At 38.4% G+C, this 24,848-nt stretch overlaps 1 protein-coding gene across 1 annotated transcript in view; it reads right to left on the bottom strand.

Moving 5' to 3' along the window:
* LOC149474766 (uncharacterized) overlaps window positions 1-24,848 on the bottom strand; it is a 1,567,000-nt gene that overhangs the window by 531,970 nt on the left and 1,010,182 nt on the right. The window contains exon 4 of the mRNA XM_089693250.1: window positions 13,910-13,983. Within this exon, the coding sequence (XP_089549376.1) occupies window positions 13,910-13,927 (18 nt within the window). The 5' untranslated portion in view covers window positions 13,928-13,983. The remainder of the gene's footprint in view (window positions 1-13,909; window positions 13,984-24,848) is intronic.

Consider the following 24,848-nt stretch of genomic DNA (forward strand, 5'->3'; position numbering starts at 1 on the left):
TCAGCATTGCAGGGGAGTCTGGTAATTAGGGATCCTAAGAGATAAGAAACCAGATAGCCACAATAGGATGCATCCTACTTTTGGCAGAGCTACCAGGAGTGGCCCACATATACCCACAAATCATGCTTCTTATTGTACACAACGCATTCCGATGCATAATGAAACGTTTCAGAATTCCAGTTTGGTTGCCTAACAATGCAGTCTGGCTAGGATCTTTGTTTCTGGCTCGGCACAGTTTGTACATTTTTGTTGTTGGGATTTTTGTTGTCGGGATAGTGTACTTACAGTTCACTTAGGACCACACTGATATCATTACAGGAGAACAATTTGCCACATTCTTCTAGTCTTCAGTTCTAGATCTGTACTGATGCAGTGTGGGCACGCTATCTCTTTCAGCTTCTCCAAAGTAGTCTTAGTGTGCCTTAAACTAAAGCTGGCCATAAATGGATTGCAATTTGTCCAGGTCAGGAGGGCCCAGAAGAATATCGATCCATGCATGGGGTAGCTGGTTGAGCAGAAGTTGATCCACCGATCATCTTCTGTACAACCACCCTGATGGATGTTTCCCAATCAGTCAGTGCCATAGGCTATAGCTGCAGCACTGATCAGTGCATTGTGATGGCTGGAAGTTTCCTCGCTGTCAGAAAACAATAACTCAGTGCGAAAGATTCCCCATCCACACTGAGTATGTGGATAGGGAAACCAAGTCATTTTTTTTTTCAATCTGCCGGTTGATAGAAAAAAATAATAATTTATGGGCTGCCCAAGACTAACCATACAATAGGATGGAGTCAGTACTAAACAGTTGATAAGACAGACAAACTAGTTGCGAACAAGACCTATGCTTGTAAATCACACTGGAAGAAATACAATTAATAGTTCGGTTCACCTCTCATTCTCAAGTCCTAATGAAGGAGATAGTTCTGAATCTCCGAAACGCCACTCTTTCAATTGTCCCCCTGACCTTTATTGGAATAAAGCTGGATCTGGACCTTTTAGCCTTGGTGTGCCACTTCAGGGGACATTTTTGAGCAATTACAACATATGTTCTTAGGAGTGTAAAACCAGGACTAGCCATACAATAGGATGGAGTCAGCACTAAACAGCTGATAACTGAAGGCAAGTGGGGGATAATGGAACCTACTGATATTCACCTGGTGTCTTTTTCTCATATTTACATATTTATAGATATTATAAACTGGAATCCATCTGTCCTTAGCTCAGGCATGCAGGCACAGGGATGTGCTTAGCTGAGTAAGCCCATCTTTACCTCTTTCAGATGAAAGAGAAGACTCCTGGGATGAATGACATAATTTTGGCCTAGGCCATAAACCAAAAAGCAAGTGAATATAAAAAAAAAATAAAAGGTTAAAACAAGAAAATATAGAGTTTAGACCTTCTTTAACAAAAAACATCCTTGATCAAGTCTTTTTAAGGTCTTTGAAATACCTTAATACTGTTGTTTTTCTGGAAACTAAATCAAGATAGGATAAGCAATTGTCTAAATACTCTAAAGAGGTATGTGTATACTTGAATCTTGGTTTGATTTTAGTATTTCTTCCAGATCTGTGCAGTAATTCAGTCTGAAACTTTTCCTCTGTGCAGGAGCTTCCTGTAATAAAGACCAGTCATAGCTGCTCTCTCTCCTTGTGCAGGGTGACTGGTCTTGTCTCCACCCACTCCTTTAGTTTTCTACAAGTAGCCTGTAGTAGGTGAACATTCTTTGTTCCTCCCACAGCTCTGCTCTCTGCACAGGCTATGTGCAGCACAGAGATGATCTCAAAACTAATTTTACAAGGTAATATGTGGGCTTGTAAAGGCATCAGATGCACACAAAAGGCGATATATCTTTTGTGGCTATTGAGGAATATATTTAAAAGAATGTTTTTATGGCTACAGTTCAGCTTTAAGACATTTACAGTATAAACAAGCATCTGCAGTGGTAAATGATAAAAAAAGGAATCACACTGAAAGTAAAAGAAAGAATATCCAAGTCAAACATAACCCTAATGCCTTCCACTATATAATCCATATATGCTACCGGGAGACAGAAAGAGTGCTATTTCTTCATGAAGAACTGCACTGATTCTCCACCACGGAAGAACGTTAATGGAAATAAAATATTTCCTTCCTATGAACCTTGGGTGGTTTGAACACTATGGCTGCTCTGTGCGTCTCTTTATCTTCCTCACAGTTTAATAGCAGCCAGACATCACAAAGGTACAGCACTCTCCCTATGGTAGCTTTCTTATCTGCTCTGCAAAATGACTTGTCTGTTGGGATGATGGCTGCAGTTGGGCTTCAGGGACCATATAAAAATCACTCAGAGACTGACTGGAGAGTGCAACCCGGAGCTAAGTAATTATTTCCATTTTGCAAATGTCGAAAGACACAATTTTTCCCCATGAATTACAAGATGAAAGTAGACCCACTGCTGCTTTTTAGAAAAGGTTATATCATCCTGGTAATTAGACTGGAATAGAAGGGGTGATTGTATTTGCTGTTCTGTATAGGAGGGAGAGGGAAGCACACATGTACACAGCCTGCAGCGCTTACGGACTCTCCTCTGTGATTTTTGCTGAGTAAAAGAATATTTTAGTTAAGCTCTGTGGCTGCTTAGTTTACAATGCACCGCCAATAGGATTGATTCAAACCAAAAGGCAATCATGTAAGCAGTCTGATGGTCTGACCTGGATGGTCAGAGTCGCTGTTCGATACGGAGACAATGTAATTGGTAGTGGCTTCTACAGATAACCTCAAGCAACTAGCGTTGCTAGTTTGGTGCCTCGGTTAAAAGCTTTTATGTTATTTCTAATTTTGTGTTAGATAAGTAAAAACAATATTCATACCCTGGTAGCTTTCCCTGCAATATTTTACAAGCATGGTAATTAATCCCAACTTTACAATGTCCCACAATTCTTTCTCTCTCTCTTTTCCTCCATGCAATCTCCAAGTCTTCTGTAGCAAAGTCATTAATCTATTGGTCTAAGAGGAAGCATTCATCTATTAAGAGTAGTGGTAGTAATAGCTATAGTGATAAAAAAATGCAACAAATTCCTGAAATTAGGAAAAATAAATACGAAAGTTATGACTTGTAGATGCAATCTCCATTCTATCTACAAGTCTTCTGTATCAAAGTCAATAATCTATTGGTCCAAGAGAAGGAATTCATCTATTAAGAGTAGTGGTATTAATAGCTGTAGTAATGAAAAATAATTCAACAAATTCCTGAAATTAGGAAAAATAAATACTAAAGTTATGACTGTTTATTATTCATGTATTTTTTGCCAGAGAGAATCTCACCTGTCCCTGGCCAACCTGGCTGCTTTTGATGAACAGCTTATGCTCGGCTGCATATGTTAACAAAAACCCATCCAGCTATTAGCTGTATGACTTTTAAATGGTTCATCACTTCTTCAGTCTATTATAGATAGGGCCTGTCTACTGAGGAGTGCAAGTTACTCGGTTTGACCTGTGCTAGAAAGCTAGCAAGCTTATTTTCCTGCCTGATAACCATCACCTAGCTTGTTCATTGACACATAAATGATGTCACTTCTGTCTCTGTTTTGATACCTTACCACTGGTAAATGGCCATTGTCTTGGCCTTGATTACAGTGTTGATAAGCTTTGTATTGAGAAATATAGAAGCATAGAGGAGTTATGGCATAAAAAGGAGCAAGAGATCCATCAAGGCTGTCTTGCTTCATCCAGCTGCCATTGACCATTATTGGTTTTGTGCTTTGAATGTACCATCCACGCAACCACCAACACCATATGTGGCTCTGGTGGAGACCAGTTACTTCTATAGACTGTGTCTTTAGGGAGAACCTTTTACTAATTGGCTGGAGGCTAGAAGCATCCTAGTTGTATCTGCAGAGACCCTGTGTTCAGCTGAGAGATCTAAGCATACTCACCTTTCTCAAGCTCCCCCTCCACTTTGTTCCTTTGCAGTCCTAGCAATGTGTAAGGTCTGTGTTGGATGGCAATAAAGCGCACACAATGATTATTATTATTGTACAGTATTTATATAGCGCCAATGGGTATGCTCAGCGCTGTACAGTAGCAGTGATACACAATGATTAACAATGATAAATATATAAACCCAACATGACAATTTTCAATGTTAAAAAAGTGTAAGTGTCCAAAGAAAGAAATTATAACCACATCCAAGGTAGTGCTAATTGCAGAAAAGCTGTCCTGGGAAAATGAGAAAGGGCCTCAACTAAATAACACAATGCACGCATACCATATATCCATGACCCTCTGATTAATGAAAAGTTATGGGAAGCTTTGGTATATAAATCTAGTGGATGTCTCCACTAGGGTATCCTTTAGACCTCTGCCACAGAAAACATCAGGTGAAATGCGTAGGGAGGTGCCTGCTTTAATGTCATGGTATAACCAGAAGTCCACTGGAGGCCATCTTTATTACTCACTGGAGCATTTGTTTATATGCGCTATTGTGACCCTGATATGTGAGTGTTTTTCTAAATAAATACTTGAATAAAGGTTTTACACTATGTCGGATTTTCCGGTTCTAATTTATATACTAGTTTGATGGATGAGTATCTGTGAGTGTCCCAGCGTGAAAATACCTGCCGATCCAAGTAAAACTTGTAAAAGATGCCCTAGAGGAGACCTTCATGGGATTTAAATACCAAAGTGTTCCATGACCTTTCTTTAATCAGAGGGAAACACAAGGCAGTCTGGGAGAAAAACACTGTTGTGTAGAGAAGGGAAGGATCTGTCGGAGGGAGAGAAAGAGAGGAAGATACAGGGAAAGACTGTGCATTACATGTCTGTCAGTTCCAGAGAACTAAGGAAGCTTCTAAAATCAGCCAAGTCCAGTATGTGTCTGTGCTGCTGTTCGCTGGGGATCATCCTGAGGCTTAGTACCAGAGGTGCCCCAGATCCAGACCTTCTGATTCCTGAAATGATGCTGACAAGCCTAGCTAAGGGTGCAGCTGTAACACAGAGCTACCGCTGTTAGAACACTGCAGAGGCTCATCTGGAACTGTTTCCACCTTAAAGGGGGGTCCCCAGTTCATCATTAAAGAAGACCTTCTCCTACAAATATTCTGGAGTTGATGAGTGAACATTAACCCTTTGTGACATTGAACATTGAACAGCCCTATATTGATATAATTGAAAATAATACTGCACTACCTCTTCTAAATGTACCCCCTATCATCCATAAACTTTCTGCCCCCCTATCATTCACATCTTTCTGCAACAGTCTCACAGCTCACAACGGTGTCCCGGAACATATGAGAGATATCTTATATTATACAGTACCTGTGATAATTAACACCTTTCTGGACACTTCGCCGCTCAGTACCCCTAGGAAATCACTATTCTACAACTGTATCCTTGTTGCAGAAATTATTCTTCTAGTACTCAAACTTCTACAAGAGCTCCAATGTGGCTTGCGGAAGACTTACTTTGAGGACTGTATTAGAGTACCTGTTATCCTGCCTAGTCAACATTTTACAGTTACCTTGTAGTTCTTGCATTATAGCCTAGGCCCTAGCCTCCTGACCATAAGTGACTCTAGGCAACTGGATAACAAATTCACCATCAACTTATGTTGCTCATTTCCAGTGGGGAAACCTACAGTTTATGCAACCTTACCAGAACTTAAGTAGGCACGTCTACTATATTGTTTGATATTTGAAGCTGTATATGTCAAAAGTGTTCATTTTTGAGTACTTATTTTCTCAATATATTTTGTCATCATACTCCAAAGTCTTGAGTTACATTTCAGGGTGACCCTAAAGCACTAGCCAAAAGTTATCAATCTGTGTCTATTGGTCTGTATACCCGAGGTGTCAGAGGTACAGAGGTCTTTGCAGAGGTCAAGGTAAGAACAGAGAACCCAATACAATCAGTGGCTCCTGTGGGGGTAGCACTCCATGTAAATCATATCATACAATGCCCATGATGAGATGACATAACTGCAGAAGTCATTGGAAAACACTTTGACCCTTTCACGTAATTATAAAATTATTTAACGAGTTAGCTAGCAAGGAATAATGCATGGGGAAAGGTCCTTTGAAAGAAATGTCTTCTCTTTGGGAGACCAGAATGCAAAGAACCTCTCATGTTTAGACTTTACCACTATAAACCTTAGGGAGCACTTTGTCTTCCCACTATGCAGACTAGACACAGACAGACCCTTTAAACTCAGAACAAGATATGATTAGTTTACTGAATTATCTTGGAGAAAAACAAATATTCCACTGCAAAGGGAAGATGTATTATGTGCTTGACTAGTTGTATAATACGCTGCAACATAATAGTGTAGATGAGAATATAAAGAATCTGCAATCAATCAACAAACTACAGAACAATTCTTCAAAGCTATCAGCGGAATCAGTTATATAACACATAAATCTCATTCAAGACATGTTTATGTCACATTACATTGAAATGAAATAAACAAACCTACACACTAGTTGATATCAAGGCAAAAGTAAAAACGTGGAATATTAAGAGAAGCAGCCAGGCAATACCCTACTGGCAACTGCTGACATGGTTTTAAACTTGGTCATCTACTGTGTCCAAAATTTTAATAAAGAGCCACAACCTGGGGCTTTTCCTGTATCCAATGGGATGCCTCTTTCAAAAACTGTGTCCAAGTATGTCTGCTGCTGGGTATAGACATGCTGGACCCCTTATTACAGCCCCACTTGTTCCAGCCACTAAAACCCACAATGACAAGTCTAGATACTAATTACAGGAAATGCAGTGAATTGATTGTATAAAGCACCTGAAAAGCTGGACTATATATGGGTCCCACTTCTCCCCAGGGCTGTTTGTGAATATTATACCTTTGTAGTTGAATTTGAACACTATAAAGCCCTGTACACACGGGCCAAATAATAGCCAAAATCAGCTGGTACAGTAGATACCTGCCAACATTCAACCTGCAGGTACAAGTCCTTGTTTGATAGAAGCTGATCTCACAGCGAGCTTCTGTCGAAGAAGCTTACTGGTAAACCAGCATCCCACTGGCATCCGATCAACACTTCCAGCTAATGGCTGCAAGTACTGACTGGTGGGCTCTGGCAGAGCGAGAGGCGGCCCCTCTATCAGAACACAATAGCTCAGCGGGGAGATCGCTGTACTGACATTGCATTGCAAGTTCCTGCTGGTCTGAACAAAAAAAAAGCTTATCCTGTGTATGAGGCTTAAGTTAGGTTTTTAACCAGTTTGAGGTTTCTGTGTTTATCCAGCACCCCCCAGTGGGCAAAGAAGCCCCAATTCCTTGCAGATATATGCTGCCATTGTTCTGCATCTTTTTAGTACAATATTTTGTGTTTACAGAATTGATTCAGCACCTTTTGCAACTGAAACATGTTGAGCAGTTTTACAAGGATGGTGGAACCCCTTGTTGTGATGTTGGATTGTTATTTGAAGTATACCAATTATAGCAGATAGAGGGGAAGCTTTTCCACCACCTATTAAAAAAAAAAAAAAAAGACTCTAAGCCTTTCTAACTATATACAAACAAATTTGCTGGGTCCCAGTTTCAGGTCACAACAAAATGCTGAACACTAAAATATAATAGGTAAATATAAGGACTGTAAGCCTGCATAGAAAATGCAGACCATGATATTAGAAGTGTGTTATCAGGCAAGTTGGAAATATTCATATGGTCTTTTTATTCACCTATAAGCAAATAGACAGCACCATAACCATTATATCCTAATAGACAATAATGAGGAGATCACCTGACGTGAACAGAAAAATGTACATGGGGGATCAGAGGTCTTTCAAAAGGTCTGAACTTTTATTGACGAACAATCAGATTTCTTGATATATTGCCAGCTTAAAAAAAAAAGCCATGTTCTTTTCATCTGTATTTTGATCAATAAGAATGTTAATTTACACTCTCTGAAAGATATAAGCTCCTTTTGTTCAATAGCCAAATCATTTGAAAGTACATGATAAGCTATAGGTTTCTCAAGTCCTAGGGCTCTGATCTTTCGGCATCCTCATCTTAACAGCACGATGTGAAGTTCTGCTAATCAATACTGCAAAGTAATATACAATCACAAAGCCACTTGTCCTTCAAAGTAAGCTCCCACTAAACAAGGAAAAATACTGCACACGAGACAGAAGCCCAGACAATACTGTTCTCTGATCAGCACAGAGCAATGGATGTTTATGGTGGCAAAGACGGATCAATCACCATGATTTGAATTATGGAGCAACTATACAGCAGGGATTTGAGAGCAGAAACAAGCAAATGCTGTGGAAAGCTTTGGATGAAAACAACAGCTGAGCCCGGCATATGAACATGTTCAGGATTTGTAGAAAGGAGGATTAATTTTTTTGAGCAGTGTACATTCTCTGCAAAATAAACATAAGGAACACTTTTTAATCAGAGTATAGCATCAAGTCAATTAAGTCCTGGGATATTGATTTGGTCAGGTAAGTAGCAGAGGAGATTGTTATTCAGTTTCAGCTGCTTTGGCATTAATGAAATTAACAACAGGTGCACTAGGTGGGCAACAGTGAGATGACCCCCAAAGCAGGAATTGTTTTACAGGTTGAGGGCACTGACATTTTGTTCCTTTACTCATCTTTTCTGACTGTTTTTCACTAGTTTTGCCTTTGGCTAGGGTCAGTGTCACCACTGGTAGCATGAGGTCATACCTGGACCCTACAGAGGTTGCACAGGCAGTCCAACTCCTCCAGGATGGCATATCAATACATGGCATTGCCAGAAGGTTTGCTGTGTCACCCAGCACCGTCTCAAGAGCATAGAGGAGATTCCAGGAGGCAGGCAGTTACTCTAGGAGAGCTGGGTCGTAGAAGGTCCTTAATCTATCAGCAAGATCGGTATCTGCTCCTTTGTGCAAGGAGGAACCGGATGAGCACCTGCCAGAGCCCTACAAAATGACCTCCAGCAGGCCACTGGTGTGAATGTCTCTGACCAAACAAACAGAAACAGACTTCATGAGGGTGGCCTGAGGGCCTGACATCCTCTAGTGGTCCCTGTGCTCACTGCCCATCACCATAGAGCTCGATAGGCATTTGCTATTGAGCACCAGAATTAGCAGGTACGCCACTGGCGCCCTGTGCTTTTCACAGATGAGAGCAGGTTCACCCTGAGCACATGTGACAGACATGAAATGGTCTAGAGAAGCTGTGGAGAACATTATGCTGCCTGTAACATCGTTGTAACAAGATGGGCTTGAAAATGAGTGAGTGATGGCAGTTTAGAAATCATGTCCTGATTTTTCAGCTCACACTCTAGCTTTTTCAGCTCCCACTCTAGTTTTGAACATTCCGCCATTCATTCCTATGGGACCAATTTCACAACAAAAACGCCAATATTTTGTGAACCATTCTGCAAAACATTCCACAAAATAATAGCACACCAATCGGGAACAATCCGCACGTTCCGGTATATTACTGTCTATGTAGTGTAAAAACTGTGGGAGGAGTTAGGGTGGTAAATTTGGCTATAATAATAAGAATATATATGTGAGATAACAGTAAGTGGTCTTGCCATGCAAGAACACTTAATAAAACAAAGTACAATTGTGTTATTGTTCAATCATAAGTTCAGTAGAAAGAAAATGCTGTTTATTCCTCACAGAATGTAATGTAAGCCCACGACTGCTAAGAAACAAATGAGAAGGAGGAGGAGCAGACATGACCCAGAGACAGTCAATACAGACCCTGCAGGTATACCGGTATACCCCAACCCTGTCTGAAACAACACACCATTTTCTGGCACATACTAGTGACAGGGAACAATTAGACACCTTATGGTGAGGTGGGCCAAGAGGAACCAAAATATCCCCCCCCCCCACACACACACACAATAATAAGGGGTTTATTCCGTGTTTTAGGGAAGTGGGAAGAGCCATGCAAATCATCCTTATGCCCTTGTGGCTTACTGTACATCCATATTTGTTATTTATACTACAGATACAGTCTAGTATTATAGAGCCAATTATTCCAAACCACTATCAAGAAGGATCTACTGTATGAATCTGGGAATTGGTAATTACAAGGCATGATGCCACAAGAATTTGCTTTAAAGAAGCCATTCTGTATTTTATACCATCAGTAAAGAAAAATGCAAAACTCGTAGCAGCTGTCCAATCAGATTCCTCGACAAACAGACATCCAACAATGAAATGTAGACATAAAAGAAAAGATTCTTATAGGGACATTCGCTTTTCATGTCAAACTCTGGTTTACTAGTACCAAATGTCAACCTCTATGCTAGCATGCCTAGGAGGCACCAACCCTGTTAATAAAGCAAAGTGAAAAAGGATTACAAAGAAATGGATGTTTTAATATAGAAAACCTGCAGCCACATGGTGGTTGAAGTGACAAAAGTATTCACTAAAGGAAAATGTATTATCATACACAGCAAGTTATGCTTTAAAATCTCACACAGTTTGATCAGTTTAACTCAAATTACCCAGAAATATAATTTAAAAAATCTTCAAACAGATTGTTACATGAAAATAATCAAAGCAATTACTAAAGATTTTAGATACATCACCTTTATACCAATTATATACTGGCTACATTGACACATTGAGGCACATAGTTAGAAAAGAAAATACATTCATATACTGATCACCAACAAATATAAAGTAACTTTGCATTCAGTGCAGAAATAGCGCACCGGAAAAACTTAAAGTGACTCTGTCATGGTAAAAGTATGGGGGCTGCCATTGCTGACTTCTCCTTTGAGAATGTTAGCTCCCTGGGAGTCATGCTGATGCTTTGGCTTCCATGCTTTCCAAGTTTCTATCCTGGAACAAATATAGCAATAAAGAATTCTGACCCTTTTTTAACACTCATTGCATTTGCATGCTTGTTCCGGGTCTGTGACTTAAAAGTATTGAAATTAGACACAGCCAGGCAACTATCAATTGCAAAGGTGGGCTAGCAATGGCTGTCCCTATAATTTTCTCATGGCATTTAAACATTTCAGGACATTGGCAATAACCATTTCTGCATGATGTTGTAGCTGTTTATATAAAATGCAATATTAAATGGTGTCTATATCTCAAGAACAGAATACTACAACTGTAGCATGTGAACAAAGAGCTACAAGCTATGTAAGTACTAACCCATGGATACAAAAGCAGGTGCTGATGAAGAAAGAAATATTGGTCATCTTTATAAAGAACTTGTACTATGATCTCTACCCCACATATATTCTTGCAATAAGCAGCAGAAAAGTCTGTATGTACAAGTATTTACCAAAGCATGTACTATCTATAGATAAAAAAATCCCAATACTTTCATTACTTATGTTTTGATCCCTGGATGCATTTAAAATACAAGAAGCATCAGAGGTCATCTAGGATAATGACACTTGCCTTCAGTAAAGAGAGCAATTGTCTTTGCAGTGGACCTACTAAACAGAGTGTGCTCTGAGACACAGGCCTATGCCTCTAAACCTAAGGGCTACCTAGCTATATATTCTTTATATATGCAATGTACAATTCTGTGCAAACATTTTAGGCAGGTGTGAAGAAATGCTGTTAAGTAAGAATGCTTTAAAAAAATAAAAAATAATAATAATAATATAAATATATATATATATATTTTTTTTTTTTAAATTGTTTAGATTTATCAATTTACAAAATGCAAAGTGAGTGAAAAGAAAATCTAAAAGCAATAAAGCAATATTTGGTGTGAACACCCTTTTGCTTTAAAGCAGCATCGATTCTTCTAGGTGCACTTGCACACAGTTTTGAAGGAACATGGCAGGTAGGGTGTCCCAAACATCCTGGAGAACTAACCACAGATTGTCTGTGGATGTGGGATGCCTCAAATCCTTCTGTCTCTTCATGTAATCACAGACGGACTTGATGTTGAGATCAGGGCTCTGTGGGAGCCAAACCATCACTTCCAGGACTCCTTGTTCTTCTTTACACTGAAGATGGTTCTTAATGATATTAGCTGTATGTTTGTGGTCGTTGTCTTGCTGCAGAATAAATTTTGGGCCAATCACACACCTCTCTTATGGTATGGCAAGATGGATAAATATCTGCCTGTGTTTTTTAGTATTGAGAACACCATTAATCAGGCAACATTGAGAACCGTAGACGCAATGGTTGGCCAAGAAAACTTAATGCAGCAGATGAAAGATACATCATGCTTACTTCCCTTCAACATCAGAACATGTCCAGCATTGCCATCAGCACAGAACTGGCAGAAACCAGTGGGACCCAGGTACACCCATCTACTGCCCAGAGAAGTCTGGCCAGAAATGGTCTTCATGGATGAATTGTGGCCAAAACACCATACTTATAAAGAGGAAGCAAGGCTAAGTGATTCAACTATGCATAAAAACATAGAAACTGGGGTGCAGAAAAATGGCAGCAGGTGCTCTGTACTGATAAAACAAAATGTGTACTATTTGGCTGTAGCAGGAGGCAGTTTGTTTGCTGAAGGGCTGGAGAGCGGTCCAATAATGAGTGTCTGCAAGCAACAGTGAAGCATGGTGGAGATTCCTTGCAAGTTTAGGGCTGCATTTCTGCAAATAGAGTTGGAGATTTGGTCAATATCAATTGTGTTCTCAGCGATGTGAAATACAGGTAAATACTTATCCATCATGCCATACCATCAGGGAGGCCCCAATTTATTCTGCAGCAGGACAACATCCCCAAACCTGCAGGCAATGTCATTAAGAACTATCATCAGTGTAAAGAATAACAAGGAGTCCTGGAAGTGATGGTTTGGCCCTCACAGACCAAGTCTGTCTGGGGTTACATGAATAGACAGAAGAATTTGAGACAGCCTACATCCACAGATCTGTGGTTAGTTCTACAAAATGGTTGAAACAACCTACCTGCCGAGTTCCTTCAAACACTGTGTGCAAATGTACCTAGAATAATTGATGCTGGATTGAAGCCAAAGGGTGGTCAAATGTTGATTTGATTTTTATTTTTCTTCTGTTCATTTACTTTCCATTTTCCTAACTGATAAAAATAAACTATTTAAACTATAAATAAACTATTAACACCTCTATTTCTGAAAGCATTCTTCATTTACAGCATTTTTTTTACATATATATGTATACACACATTATATATTCCTTAGGTTTAGGGACATGGGCCTTTGACAATAGATCCCCCATCAAGAGTAGACCTTTCCACCAATGACCAACAATGGACCCCCCCCCACAACAAAATACCCTCAGGCAATAATATATACCTCACACTAACAACTGACCACCTAGCATAATAAGACCCATCTCCAGCAACACTAGGACGCCCACCAGCAACCACAGACCTCCCCAGCAATAACAGATCCCCCTCAGCAAAAACTGATCTTCTCCAGCAACAATAGATCCCCAGCAGTCAGCATCAATAGATTCTCCAGCAAATCCCTTGCCATTACATACATCCAGTGCTGGAGGTGCCGGAACTGCATTCTCCCATGTTCCTCCTGAAAAAAAGCCCTATATATATATATATATATATATATATATATATATATATATAAATATATATATATATAATACAGCATTACAGTGCAGACAACAGAGATCACATAGGTCTCCAATATATAGAAACAAAGCCCAATTTGCAGCACCTTGCTTATTAAAAGAGTTACAAACACATCTATCAACAATTTTGAACCTTTTAGGGTCCTTCATCATCTTGTAATGCCTGATAAAGGATCCTAATGGGTCAAAAACAGTTTTTTGTTGATTGTAACTTTGTTTAATATATATATCTATATATATATATATATATCCCCTTACTGTATACACCCATTTTATTATATATACAGTATACGCTCTATTTATAAATAATATGTGGGCGCGCTCATGTACATCTAAGCAAACAAGTAACGTGTCTGGCGCTCATCACTGTTGAGAAAAATAACCTTACAGCTCAGCTGATTTTTCACTTACCTCATCTTGATTTTCCATCAACCATTCTTTGGCTGTGTTCAAGGCTATGCAAGCTGCTGGCTCATTTGGAAATCCTAAATGATTGTTAAAAAAAAATACAATCAGCAAGCAGAAAGATGCAAACATAAATGAATGTATTTGGGACGTACAGTGTAATGAAAAATAATGCATTCTCAGAGTTTACGATCGGAGAAGTCTCCAAGTGTTATGCTGATACAACAAAACAAAGCATGCATAATGCAATTGTTAAATTTGAAATACATCTTATTCTTACAGCCAGAGATGTTTGTCCTACTTTTTTTCTTTGCTGTTATCACCCCTCGAAGGATATAAAGTTTAATATGCAAAAGCCCATTTTCTCACATTTATTTATTTAGGTCACCTAAGTGAGCTTGAAGAAAGGGAGTGGTGAATCCTGCAGCAGATGTTATGGCCGAAGACATCCATATTTCATGCTGGCAATAGCTAAACATTTACAGCTGCATTAATTACAGTAAAATTATACCGTCCTAATTCTTCACACTGTCTCCAATGATCTTGTTTAGATAGCTGTGAGAAACAACCTTGTAGGTCAAGGATATCAGATATAAACCTACAATGTTAATGGTGTAGTGGTGGATGTGGTAGAGAATTTAGAAGCATGGTAAAGATCTTAAGCAGACTAATGCTTCTGCGGTCTTAACACTGAGATCCCCATCTCCATCCATAGATGTCTGCTAAAGAACTTCAAGCCTTGTAAGTTCCTTCTTCTCAACTGGCTGTACAGGGTGCAGACTGGCCATCTGGTAACTCTAGCAAAGGGTAAAGGATGTGTCTGAAATTAGCTGAGATCTTATACAAATATATCTAAAATAATAACTTAAAGATATACATTGCCTTTAAAGCTGGCTCCCAGCCTTCCCTTCAGTCTTGTACTGTAAATGCTTAGGATGATTTTCTGGCACACTGTGAGCTTCTCATGGTGTGCACTAAAAGCTGCAGCTAATCAGATGGAGTCTGTCTCATTTCCTGACAGGAGGACATTACTTAGCCCTTTCCTTTCCAACCTTACTGCTCCTGGCCCACCACTTTTATTAATTGGATTTCAGTTCTTTCAATCATGGAGGCTCAGTATCACATGCGGGTGTACCTAGGGCTGTCTGAATGTAAAACCACATTCAATAACCTGTCCTACCCAAAATCAGTATAGGAGGATTCGTGGACAATGGTGGCGCCGTAGAAATCCAAAATAAAAAACAGCCAGCACTACTTCAAGACTTTACAATAAGACTAGAGGTTTTAGCTGCATACATTTGCAAATATATGTGAAAGCCACACTATCTCGTCAAGACCCTCAGTGAAGTGTAGTTCCCACTTCTAATTTAAAGTGGTTGTAAACCCCTAAATATATTATTATTATACAGTATTTATATAGCGCCAATAGTTTGCTCAGCACTGTACATTATAATGGGAGACAGTACACGAGACAGTACAGTAACAATACAGTACAATACACGAGGGGTTCGAGGGCCCTGCTCCTTGGAGCTTACAATCTAGGAGGGAGGGGATAGTGGTACAGGAGGAAATAGCTGTGGGGGATGGAGTGGAGGAGATCGGCAATATAGGGACATATAGGGACTAGTCTCATGTAATAAACAGTTTATCTCTAGCCCTCTCTTCTCTATAGCCATCTAAAATACACAGATCAAAGGCTATTTCTCAGCTCCAACAGGCAGGGGGTGGGGATTTGATATCACACACTGAGCAGCATAGAGCACAGAGGTGAGTATAATCTAAAATCTGAGTGGAGGAAAAGAACACCCCTTGCCCCTTCTATACAGTTGCCTAGGGGACCATGCACAGCTAAGGCTGTAAATCACCTTCTGTGCTGGAGGGGGAAAATTCTGTTGTCAGAAGCAGAGGGAAGAGAAAGCAGACAAAAGTTACACTAGGTGCTTTGGAATGAGGCAAGTCCACAGTAGAAAGGGATATGCTGTGTTCGTTTTTCATTTCAGAGGTTTATAACCACTTTAACAGAGGTCTGTTAGATTAGAGTTAGCAATGTACAGCACTCTGCTGCCCCCTACCACCAGTCATGATTACCTAGACAAGCACAGAGTCCCAGTGATTATATAATTTAGTCTAAAATAGGGTATGTTTTAAAAACAAAAAGATTTTATTCAAAAATGTCATTAGCATGTTTATGGTGGGGGGTAGTAAATGCAAAATAGAAGCAGATTAAACTTTAGCTTTAAAGTACCCTCATTCTCAATCCTCTGTTCTATGTTATAAAAGTCCTTAACACAACTGTCCAGACATGTAAAGTATACTTCCATGAAAATTAACATTTTGTTTTGCAGAAGTCCATGGAGAAGACTCCATGCCTAGAACACACATCCCAGAAGCTATTCAGACAATCAAGAGACATATCTAAGAAAAATTTACACAATACATTCAACATTCTTTGTTCGACGATTTCTAGTTGGAGTTGCCCTTTAACTGGCTCTTGAATTTACAATGCCTTGCCATCCCAGTTATGAAAAGATAAGCAAATCACCAATGAAGCGACATATAAATACTTAATGGTTTAGGGCCATTTTCTAGGAAACTACAAATGCAAACACAGTAAGAAAACCATCTTAAGAGCAATACTAGGTATAAATATATTAAACACACAGCACAAGCGCAAATTAAACAATATAGCCAGCACAGCATAATATCTAATAACAGCTGCCAGGCCACTATTAACTACCAAATAAAGGCCCATAGCAATGTTTGTTTCCAGGCATTATTACTGAACAGCTGTCATACTAAAAGAATAAAAATGATTTTGTAACATCAGCGATAGTTAATACGGACATGGGGGTAGATTGCTAGGTAGCTTATGAAGTCAGCAGTTAATTGTGACAATCACAGCACTCCTGGAAGAATAGAGATATACATTTAACCATTAGTGTAATAAACTGGCAGCTGTGTATACGTTTATAGAGGTGACATGGGATGTCACATGTTTGCTTTCCAGAACTAGAACAGCGTGAGACAGCGATAATTAGACTATAATTATCTACACAAAGCTGTACTATTTTACACTATTCAATAAAGTGATTATTTTTCTTTAACAATTTGAAAAAAATAAAATCAACTCCAAAAAAAAATGCTAAATGAACCTGTGAACATGCCACCTATATATGTACAGGGAGTGGATAAAATAAGGAAAACTTGAAAAGGGATTCACTTTAAAAGCTAACTAAAGCACGATTATAAGAAACACCGCAAATGTGGGTCATAGTAGGCTGACGGACAATTACCAGCATTTATCAGCAGTGAGAGAGGACTGTCCATTACTACTTTTATATGTGATTTATAAAAAGATGCAACTAATATAGCTTCAGAATGCCTAGTAAATGACAGGTCCACAACTCTACTTTTTTTTAAATCCTCCCCCATCCCCCTAGAATTCCCCCAAAAAAAGGTTTCTTTTTGTACTACTCAACCTCTTCACTCTCCAGCAATGCTATCTATGTCTTCCAGCACTACTCACTACCATCCACCTCCAGATTGAATGATGAACAATGGCATTCAACCCCTTCCTGTGAGCCCAGGCTGTCATGGACACACCCCTTACACTGCACCATTCATGCTGCTGTAAGGTCCCGCTATTGGTGACACAAGGCAAAAGGAGGAAGCCAAAAGGCAGGTAAAAAAAGGGAGGTAGTAAGGGAATAAAATAAAAAAAAAAATAGGTGCAATGGGCTTCAGATGAGGGAAGAGGGGGGACTGGGGCCTGAAGGGGCTGGAGGGATATATGTTTTAATATGTGAAGGGAACAATCTCAAAGAAATGAAAGCATATGGAACATAAAGAGTGATAGAAGATATAAACTACTTACCTTTCCTGGAAAAAAAAACAATGCTTCAAGTTTTCTTTGATGCTGGACTTATTTCTAAAGGACTAGGTCAGTTATGGCTGCAATCTTTCTTAGTCTACCTGACCTTGGCTTGGTATCAAGAGATCCCCGAACTTTCCACTTCTTAATAGGTGATTTAACAGTACTGATTGGCATATTCAGGGCTTTGGACATCTTTTTATGTTCTTTTCCATCTTTGTAAAGTTCCATTACCTTGTTACGTAGGACTTTTGACAGTTCTTTTCTGATCCCCATGGCTCAGTATCTAGCCTAGTCAGTGCTTCCACATAAGCGCTAACAAACTCATTGACTATTTATACACTGACACTATTTGCAATTTAAAAAGCCACAGATGTGGGACATTAACCTCTAATTGGCATTTTAACCCATGTGTGTCACCTTGTGTGTCTGTACCAAGGCCAAACATTCCAGGGTATGTAAACTTTTGATCCGGACCATTTGGGTGATTTCTGTTATCATTATGAATTAAAAAGGAGCCAAACAACTATTTGGTAATAAATGGCTTCATATGATCAGCATCCTTCAATAAAACAGCAATTTTTGGCATGATCAGTCATATTTTCAATATCAATGACAACATTTCACAATTTCTGCCAGGGTATGCAAACTTTTGAGCACTCTGTATTTAGTCATGTGATCTGTTCCTAAAGGAAGCTAAATTTTAATATTGGCTGTCCTAGCTCTTAAACCAAGATCTTGTAGTAGAACTAGTAAGGGAAACAGGCTTTCCACTTTGCAAGGGAAGTATCCTTTAGGTTAGTGAATGTGGTGGAAATTTACTTTGCAAAGAATAGCCAATGACGTGCAAGGAAAATAAAAAAAACAAAAAAACAAAACTGTATTTTTACTTGCAAACGATTGGACGATGGAAGAAGTAGAGCATCACATCATTCACTAAGCTAAGAGAAAATTCTGTTGCACAGTAAAACCCCCATGTGTCAAACTACCTAGAACTTCAAAAGTCTGTCTAACACTAAAGGGAACCTGAAGCAGCATCCTATCCTGGAAAGGAAAACATTTCAGCACTTTTATTATTGTCTACTTATGAATCCATACAAGATTGCCACATTCTAATTTTAACAGATATTTATAGGAGTACCTGAAAAGTTGAGTTGATAAATAGCACAAGATACAGCCTCCAAAGAACTGAATCACCATCTCAATGGGACAGTATTAGTATTAACTACACCGTGAGCATCAAAATGTTGGAATTCATATCAGGATTGTCATTTGAAAACAATTCAAATCTAAGGAATATGCTTTGATTAGCTGCCTTCCTCAGTATTTCCTGCATCCTAATGAGTCAACTTTTGGAGAAAATCAAGATGTCTTCTGCTGCTAAATAATATTATTGCTGTTCTGGACTACATAGTAGATCTAAATGCCACATAAGCTTTAACATAATAACGTCATTTTAAGAAGTGTGTTTAATTTTTTTAAAAAACCTGAGCTTTCATTAGCTGGATCCTGCCGGGCAAAAGCAGATTGTCGGATGGGCGGGCCTTTCATCCCCTCCGGTGGACGTCATATGACGTTCTCCCGGACCCACATAAAGTAAACGCGCCCCAAGGGTACCAGTGTGACGATCTGTGGTGAGCTGTGTCCCTTGGTCCCTCAGACAGCTCAGAAGGGTAAAGAGGCAATGGCGTTGGCTTTTTACTATGTGATCTGCTGTGTCCAATCACAGCTGATCACAAATAAAAACAAATGCCGGTTATCAGTATTTCCTTTCCTCAGTGCTGTCACAGCTCTGAGGAAAGGAAAGCCGATAACTGGCTTTCCTGTGACAGAGGACGTTTACACTGATAATCAGAGCACTGATCAGTACAGTATATCAGTGCCCATGAGTGCAGCTCCATCAGTGCTAATCCAATATATTTTTTTTAAATATATTCTTCAGATTTTTTTAACATATAAAAAAAGTCATTTTAACATATATTTTTTACATATATTTGTAAATGCATTCCAAAAATGTAGATTTGTATTTTTAAATATATACAGTATATTTTAAATGTATTTTTAAAAATATTTTTCATATACTTTGTAATAAAAATGCATTTCAACATACAGTATATATATATATATATATATATATATATATATTGAACATGGCTAAAATTGTAGCATGTAAAATATATGTCAATATATTTGGGAATATATATATTTATAATATTTTTAAAATATATTTCAAATATATTTTTCTTTCATATGGGTAGGCACTTCCTGTTTTAGTTACAGGGTGGTAACGCTCTGTCACTCTCTCCCAATCATGCTCCTGTGCTGGCATTCTGTCACACATCCTTTAATAGCAGTTGTTTGAACAAGCATTGTGCAGGCATGATCCACGGTTGTCACCATTAGGAAACCCACCATAAGAAATGCCGATCAGACAACACTATGAGAATATATGTAAACAGAGAAGGACTGCAAGACTGCAAAGAGGCTGCATGAGATCAGCAGAGTTACAAAAATAATGGAAAAAGGTGAAAACAAGTATTTATTTAAACAAAAATGGCAACTGTTTATGGTGCACAGTTATTGATACATGTTATTCAGTTGCATCTACTTTAAACCTTGGCATCGCAGTTGCAGCTATTGTGGCAAATGGTGGCCATTGTGTTTAGAGACTGGTTCTCAATGACTGTACAGTAGGTGTGTATAGGTTTAGCACCATTAGAAGCTACAAATACGTAGAAGGCGCATGCATGGCTGACTGTATTACTTTAAAATGAGCGACAGAATTATAAGTGGCTCTTAGAAATGATCATTATTGTAGTACACAACTGAGTGATGTTTGATCAACACTAGCAATGCTAAATTAATTACCTTAATTAACTGCCACAGCTAATTTTCAACTTAAAACATTACCAGTCAGTATAATGCACCTAATGTTTCTACAACTAAATGTAGCTAAAAATATGAAAATTATAATACTGCTATATTAATATGTTGCATTAGAAAGGTGCAAATTGTCAAAGTCTGTGAATATTTTGGGAATTCCAGGGTATTTTGGTTTTATTACTTATATTAAAAGTATACTCAGTGGGACATTTTATGTTTAATTAAAGATATGAACAACAAGTAACATTTAATTTGATGCATCAGAGAACTTTGAGTTGAAGATAAATAGGCTTAATAAGTCCCAAGATGCCCATAAAGTTATTTTTGGCAAAATGTTACAATCTGCAACAAACCTAAAGACATTAATTCTAGAAATAGCAAGAAGACAGCAAATAAATTGGAGACCATTTCGTTCTCTCTACTCAAAATGTTAAAGAAAAAAAACTTGCTCTTTTCTTTTAAAATTCCTGTTATTATTTAATTTGATTTAGAATAATAGGCTGTTAAATTTGTAATTTCTAACCAAGAAAAACTTTATTAGCAGGCAAACAAAATAATGTTAACGGTTTTATTTAAGGATTTCTTGTTATTTATTGTAGAAGGCCAGAAAACAAGAAAAGAGAAAAAAATCATTAAATGATAATTCTTTGTGAACTGAAAGAAATTTTGGGACAATAGATAAATGCCAACGTACGATTGGATTGGTGAGCATGGCTCCATCCTATTTAATCAGCTCAGTGAGCATTCCCTTTGTGAAATAAATAGTCTCTTTAGTAAATCAACCTCATCAAGTCATGTGACTTCCTAAAAATGTATTCCCGGTGGGCTGATATCTCAAAAGTTTTTATACAGAAGTAGAGTCATTGGAGAAGATAGTGTACCCCTCTTCTAGTAGCTACTCTATAAATCTGAAGAACAAAAAAAAAGAGCAAGCATGTAAAATACAAAGACACATAATATTTCTTTAAATCAACTACCTGTATATAAAAAAAAATCCAGGCCTTTCTGAATGCTTTGGCACTCTTTAATTGTGTCAGAGCTTGCTCACCCCCCTTCATGTTTATTAAATAATTCCACTGGCCAGTGAGGCAGCCCATCATAGTGAAGAGGCCTGACATTTTTTCAAGAAAGAGAGAAAGAGTTAAGATAACCACTGCAATAATAACTCAAAAGATTGGCTGAAAATAAACTATACTTTCTATTTAAATTTAGCTGGGCTCTGGAACGCATTGTCAGCTATGGACCACGGCTCTCTTATAGCACTAAATCCCTTTCTGTTCATCTTTTAAAATAACAAAAGGAAAAATTTACATCAGGTCTGAAAGAAAGACAACAAATTAGCAAAATCCAGAATAGTAATGGGAAACAAAAAGAAAAGGTTTTTTGTGTTTAAGCAATCATTTTCAGTATATTAATTCTTCTTGGTCTACATAACTGTGGAATGGCCTTTGCTTACATACTTTGTGCTAAAACATGTTCCTAATCCTCACCTCAGAAAGTAGGGAAGTATGAGAGAATATTGTCGCATGAGTAGAGTATTGTACTCTTTGTTAGCCATCAATTAATGCAGAACGTTTTATGTTTAAAGGATACCTTTTATCAAAAAACGTTTATAACTTACAATAGCCAATAAAGGGTATTACCTAAACTCCAAGCTGGTAGCATAAGTACAAACTGCATAGGCTGAATGTAACCACTATTTGACTACAAGGGGCGTTCAAGTCAAACCGGGACTTTTGAGTTTATATAACAAAAGAACAAATTTAAAGGAGTGGAAAGGGCATTTAGTATTTTAAATACTCCCCTTGCTACATTTATACACTTATCCCAGTGTTTAACTAATGCCTGGAAAGCTTTGGCATAGAAAGATTTGTCAGTACTCCTGAACCATCCTAGGACAGCTGGCTTCACTTATCCGCAGGTTTTACGCCTTCGTTCACAAGAAACTTCATCACCATACGCTGTTCCATGCACGTGCTAACACTATTGTCTGCCATCTTGATTAACGGTCTCTGGACTGGCTCGTAACATATGCGCCGCCTACCAGTAATAGGATACACTTGCCACTTACTACTATGTGTATCACCACACTAGCGTCCCTTTTTTATACCTGTAAAATTAAAAGTCCTGGTTTGACTTGAACACTCCTCATAGTACTATGTCTATTGCAAGTCTACTGGAATGCAAGACCATTAGGAATGAGGATAAGATGAATATAAAAACTGGAACAGGGGACCTAAAATTCTTGACTATTGAGAATTTGTGTAAGTCTTGCAACCCAGAAAATCTGGCTTAGTCCTAAACATGTTTCCAGTCATTAAAAGGTTAGCCAAAATATCATAACTGCAGCAGATAAACATTTGTGAGTGTAACTCAGATAAATGTACTCAACCGTAGCTGTAAGATATAGCGCTGCATATCTAGCATTGTATATTATCCAGGTTGTATCATTTCAATGCCATGAAATACTGCACCAGAACATGTGCTGGATATTATTTTTGGCAGCACATCATACCATTTTTTGAAGATCAGCACCTAAAACTTTTCCCAGAATTAAACAAATGTTTGAAGATAAAATTCTTTGCTGATACTCCAGGAATCTTCCTGACAAAATGATTTGGCTTAAAACCCCAACACTCATCATCCCAACCAATCACTATATAAATCAAACAAGAGATACAGGTGAAAAAAACTATGCATTCATTAATTCTCTGTTCTAAAATGTATTTGTTTCATTAAAAAAGGGTTTTGCAACAGGAAACATAACATGGTTTTTAAGTATTATCTGCTGTAACAGACATATGGTGAGGGCATTGGAGGACACTTTATTTTATACTAAATAAGCTGTCTACATTGAAGAAAATACTTTTACATTTTTGTAAGACCTAAAAATTAGGGTATTATTTGACCCACCCTTAAGCCAGCCATACATGGAACGAAATCTGGCCGCTTCAGTGGGTACCGCACACATTTCGATCTATGTAGGGGTAGACTGGTTGTACACAACTCAACCTATCAGTTAAACAGTCAGTGCCACTGTCTATAATACCATTGATCATTGTATTCTGACAGCAGGGAAGGCTTCCTGCTTTCAGACTACTGTACAATACCACAGCAGGAGGGATTTCCCCATCCACATGGAATGTGTGGATAGGGGAATCAAGGCATTTTCTTTAATCCAACCCCCTGGTTGAACAAATAAAATTCATATTTTATGGGCTGCCTTAGTTTGCTCTGATTTTAATTTGATCATGATAATTAAAAAAGTAAATGTGAATCCTAACTGAATGCTATCATCTGTGACATTGCTGAATCTTGGCACAGTGTCAGGAGAGTTGAATGTCGCCTGGGGTTCTCACTTATGCAGGTTGAGGGCCTCTGGGTTGTCTGCTAAGAAGAGAAAACAGGTTTTGCCGTTTTCTCCAGGATTGGGTCCACATTTTACTGGCAACAAGCATCCTGATTGTGCAGAGCCATACTAGTCAAGGAGCTGTCTATGGTTCAGGGTACCTTCCAATGGAGACAAGCTGCTAAACAAGTAGCTTGTGTTAACAGACATTGGGAGAGAGTCCACTTGGACCTCAAGGAGAAGCGATCTGACCAGGTCACCCTCTGAGGGTATTAAGAGACTGTATTTAATTAGGCATGAGTCTGTGTAGCCCAAGTTGAGTAGTTTGCTTGTTGCAAGGCTGAATGAGATAAAAGGGTGAGTCTGTGAAGAGACAGGTTAAAGAGTAATGGAGTCTGGATAGCAAGGAGTGTGTAAAGTTTTTACTTTTCTTTTGTGATGTTGATAACCCATGCAAGGGTAATCTTTTCTGTCACATTGTTCCCAGCATCTCAGTGCTGCTGATTCATCTGCAACCACTTCCTGTCTACATGCGTGCACTTTAGTAATGATTTCATTTCACCACTTGCCTACCGGGCACTTTAACCCCTTTCCTACCCAGGCCAATATTCAACTTTCAGTGCTGTTGCACTTTAATTGACACATGCGCGGTCATGCTACACTGTACCCATATTAATTTTTTTTTATTTTTTTCACACAAATAGAGCTTTCTTTTGGTTGAATTTAATCACCACTGGGTTTTTGTATTTTTTGCACTATAAATGAATAACAGCAAAAATAAAAAAAAAGATTTCTTTGTTTCTATTAGAGAATTTTGAAAACAAGTAATTTTTATCCTTCAC

This window comes from Staurois parvus, unplaced genomic scaffold, assembly GCF_062004578.1.
Source record: "Staurois parvus isolate SC_StPar_1 unplaced genomic scaffold, SC_StPar_1.0 ptg000001l, whole genome shotgun sequence".
NCBI lineage: Eukaryota > Metazoa > Chordata > Amphibia > Anura > Ranidae > Staurois > Staurois parvus.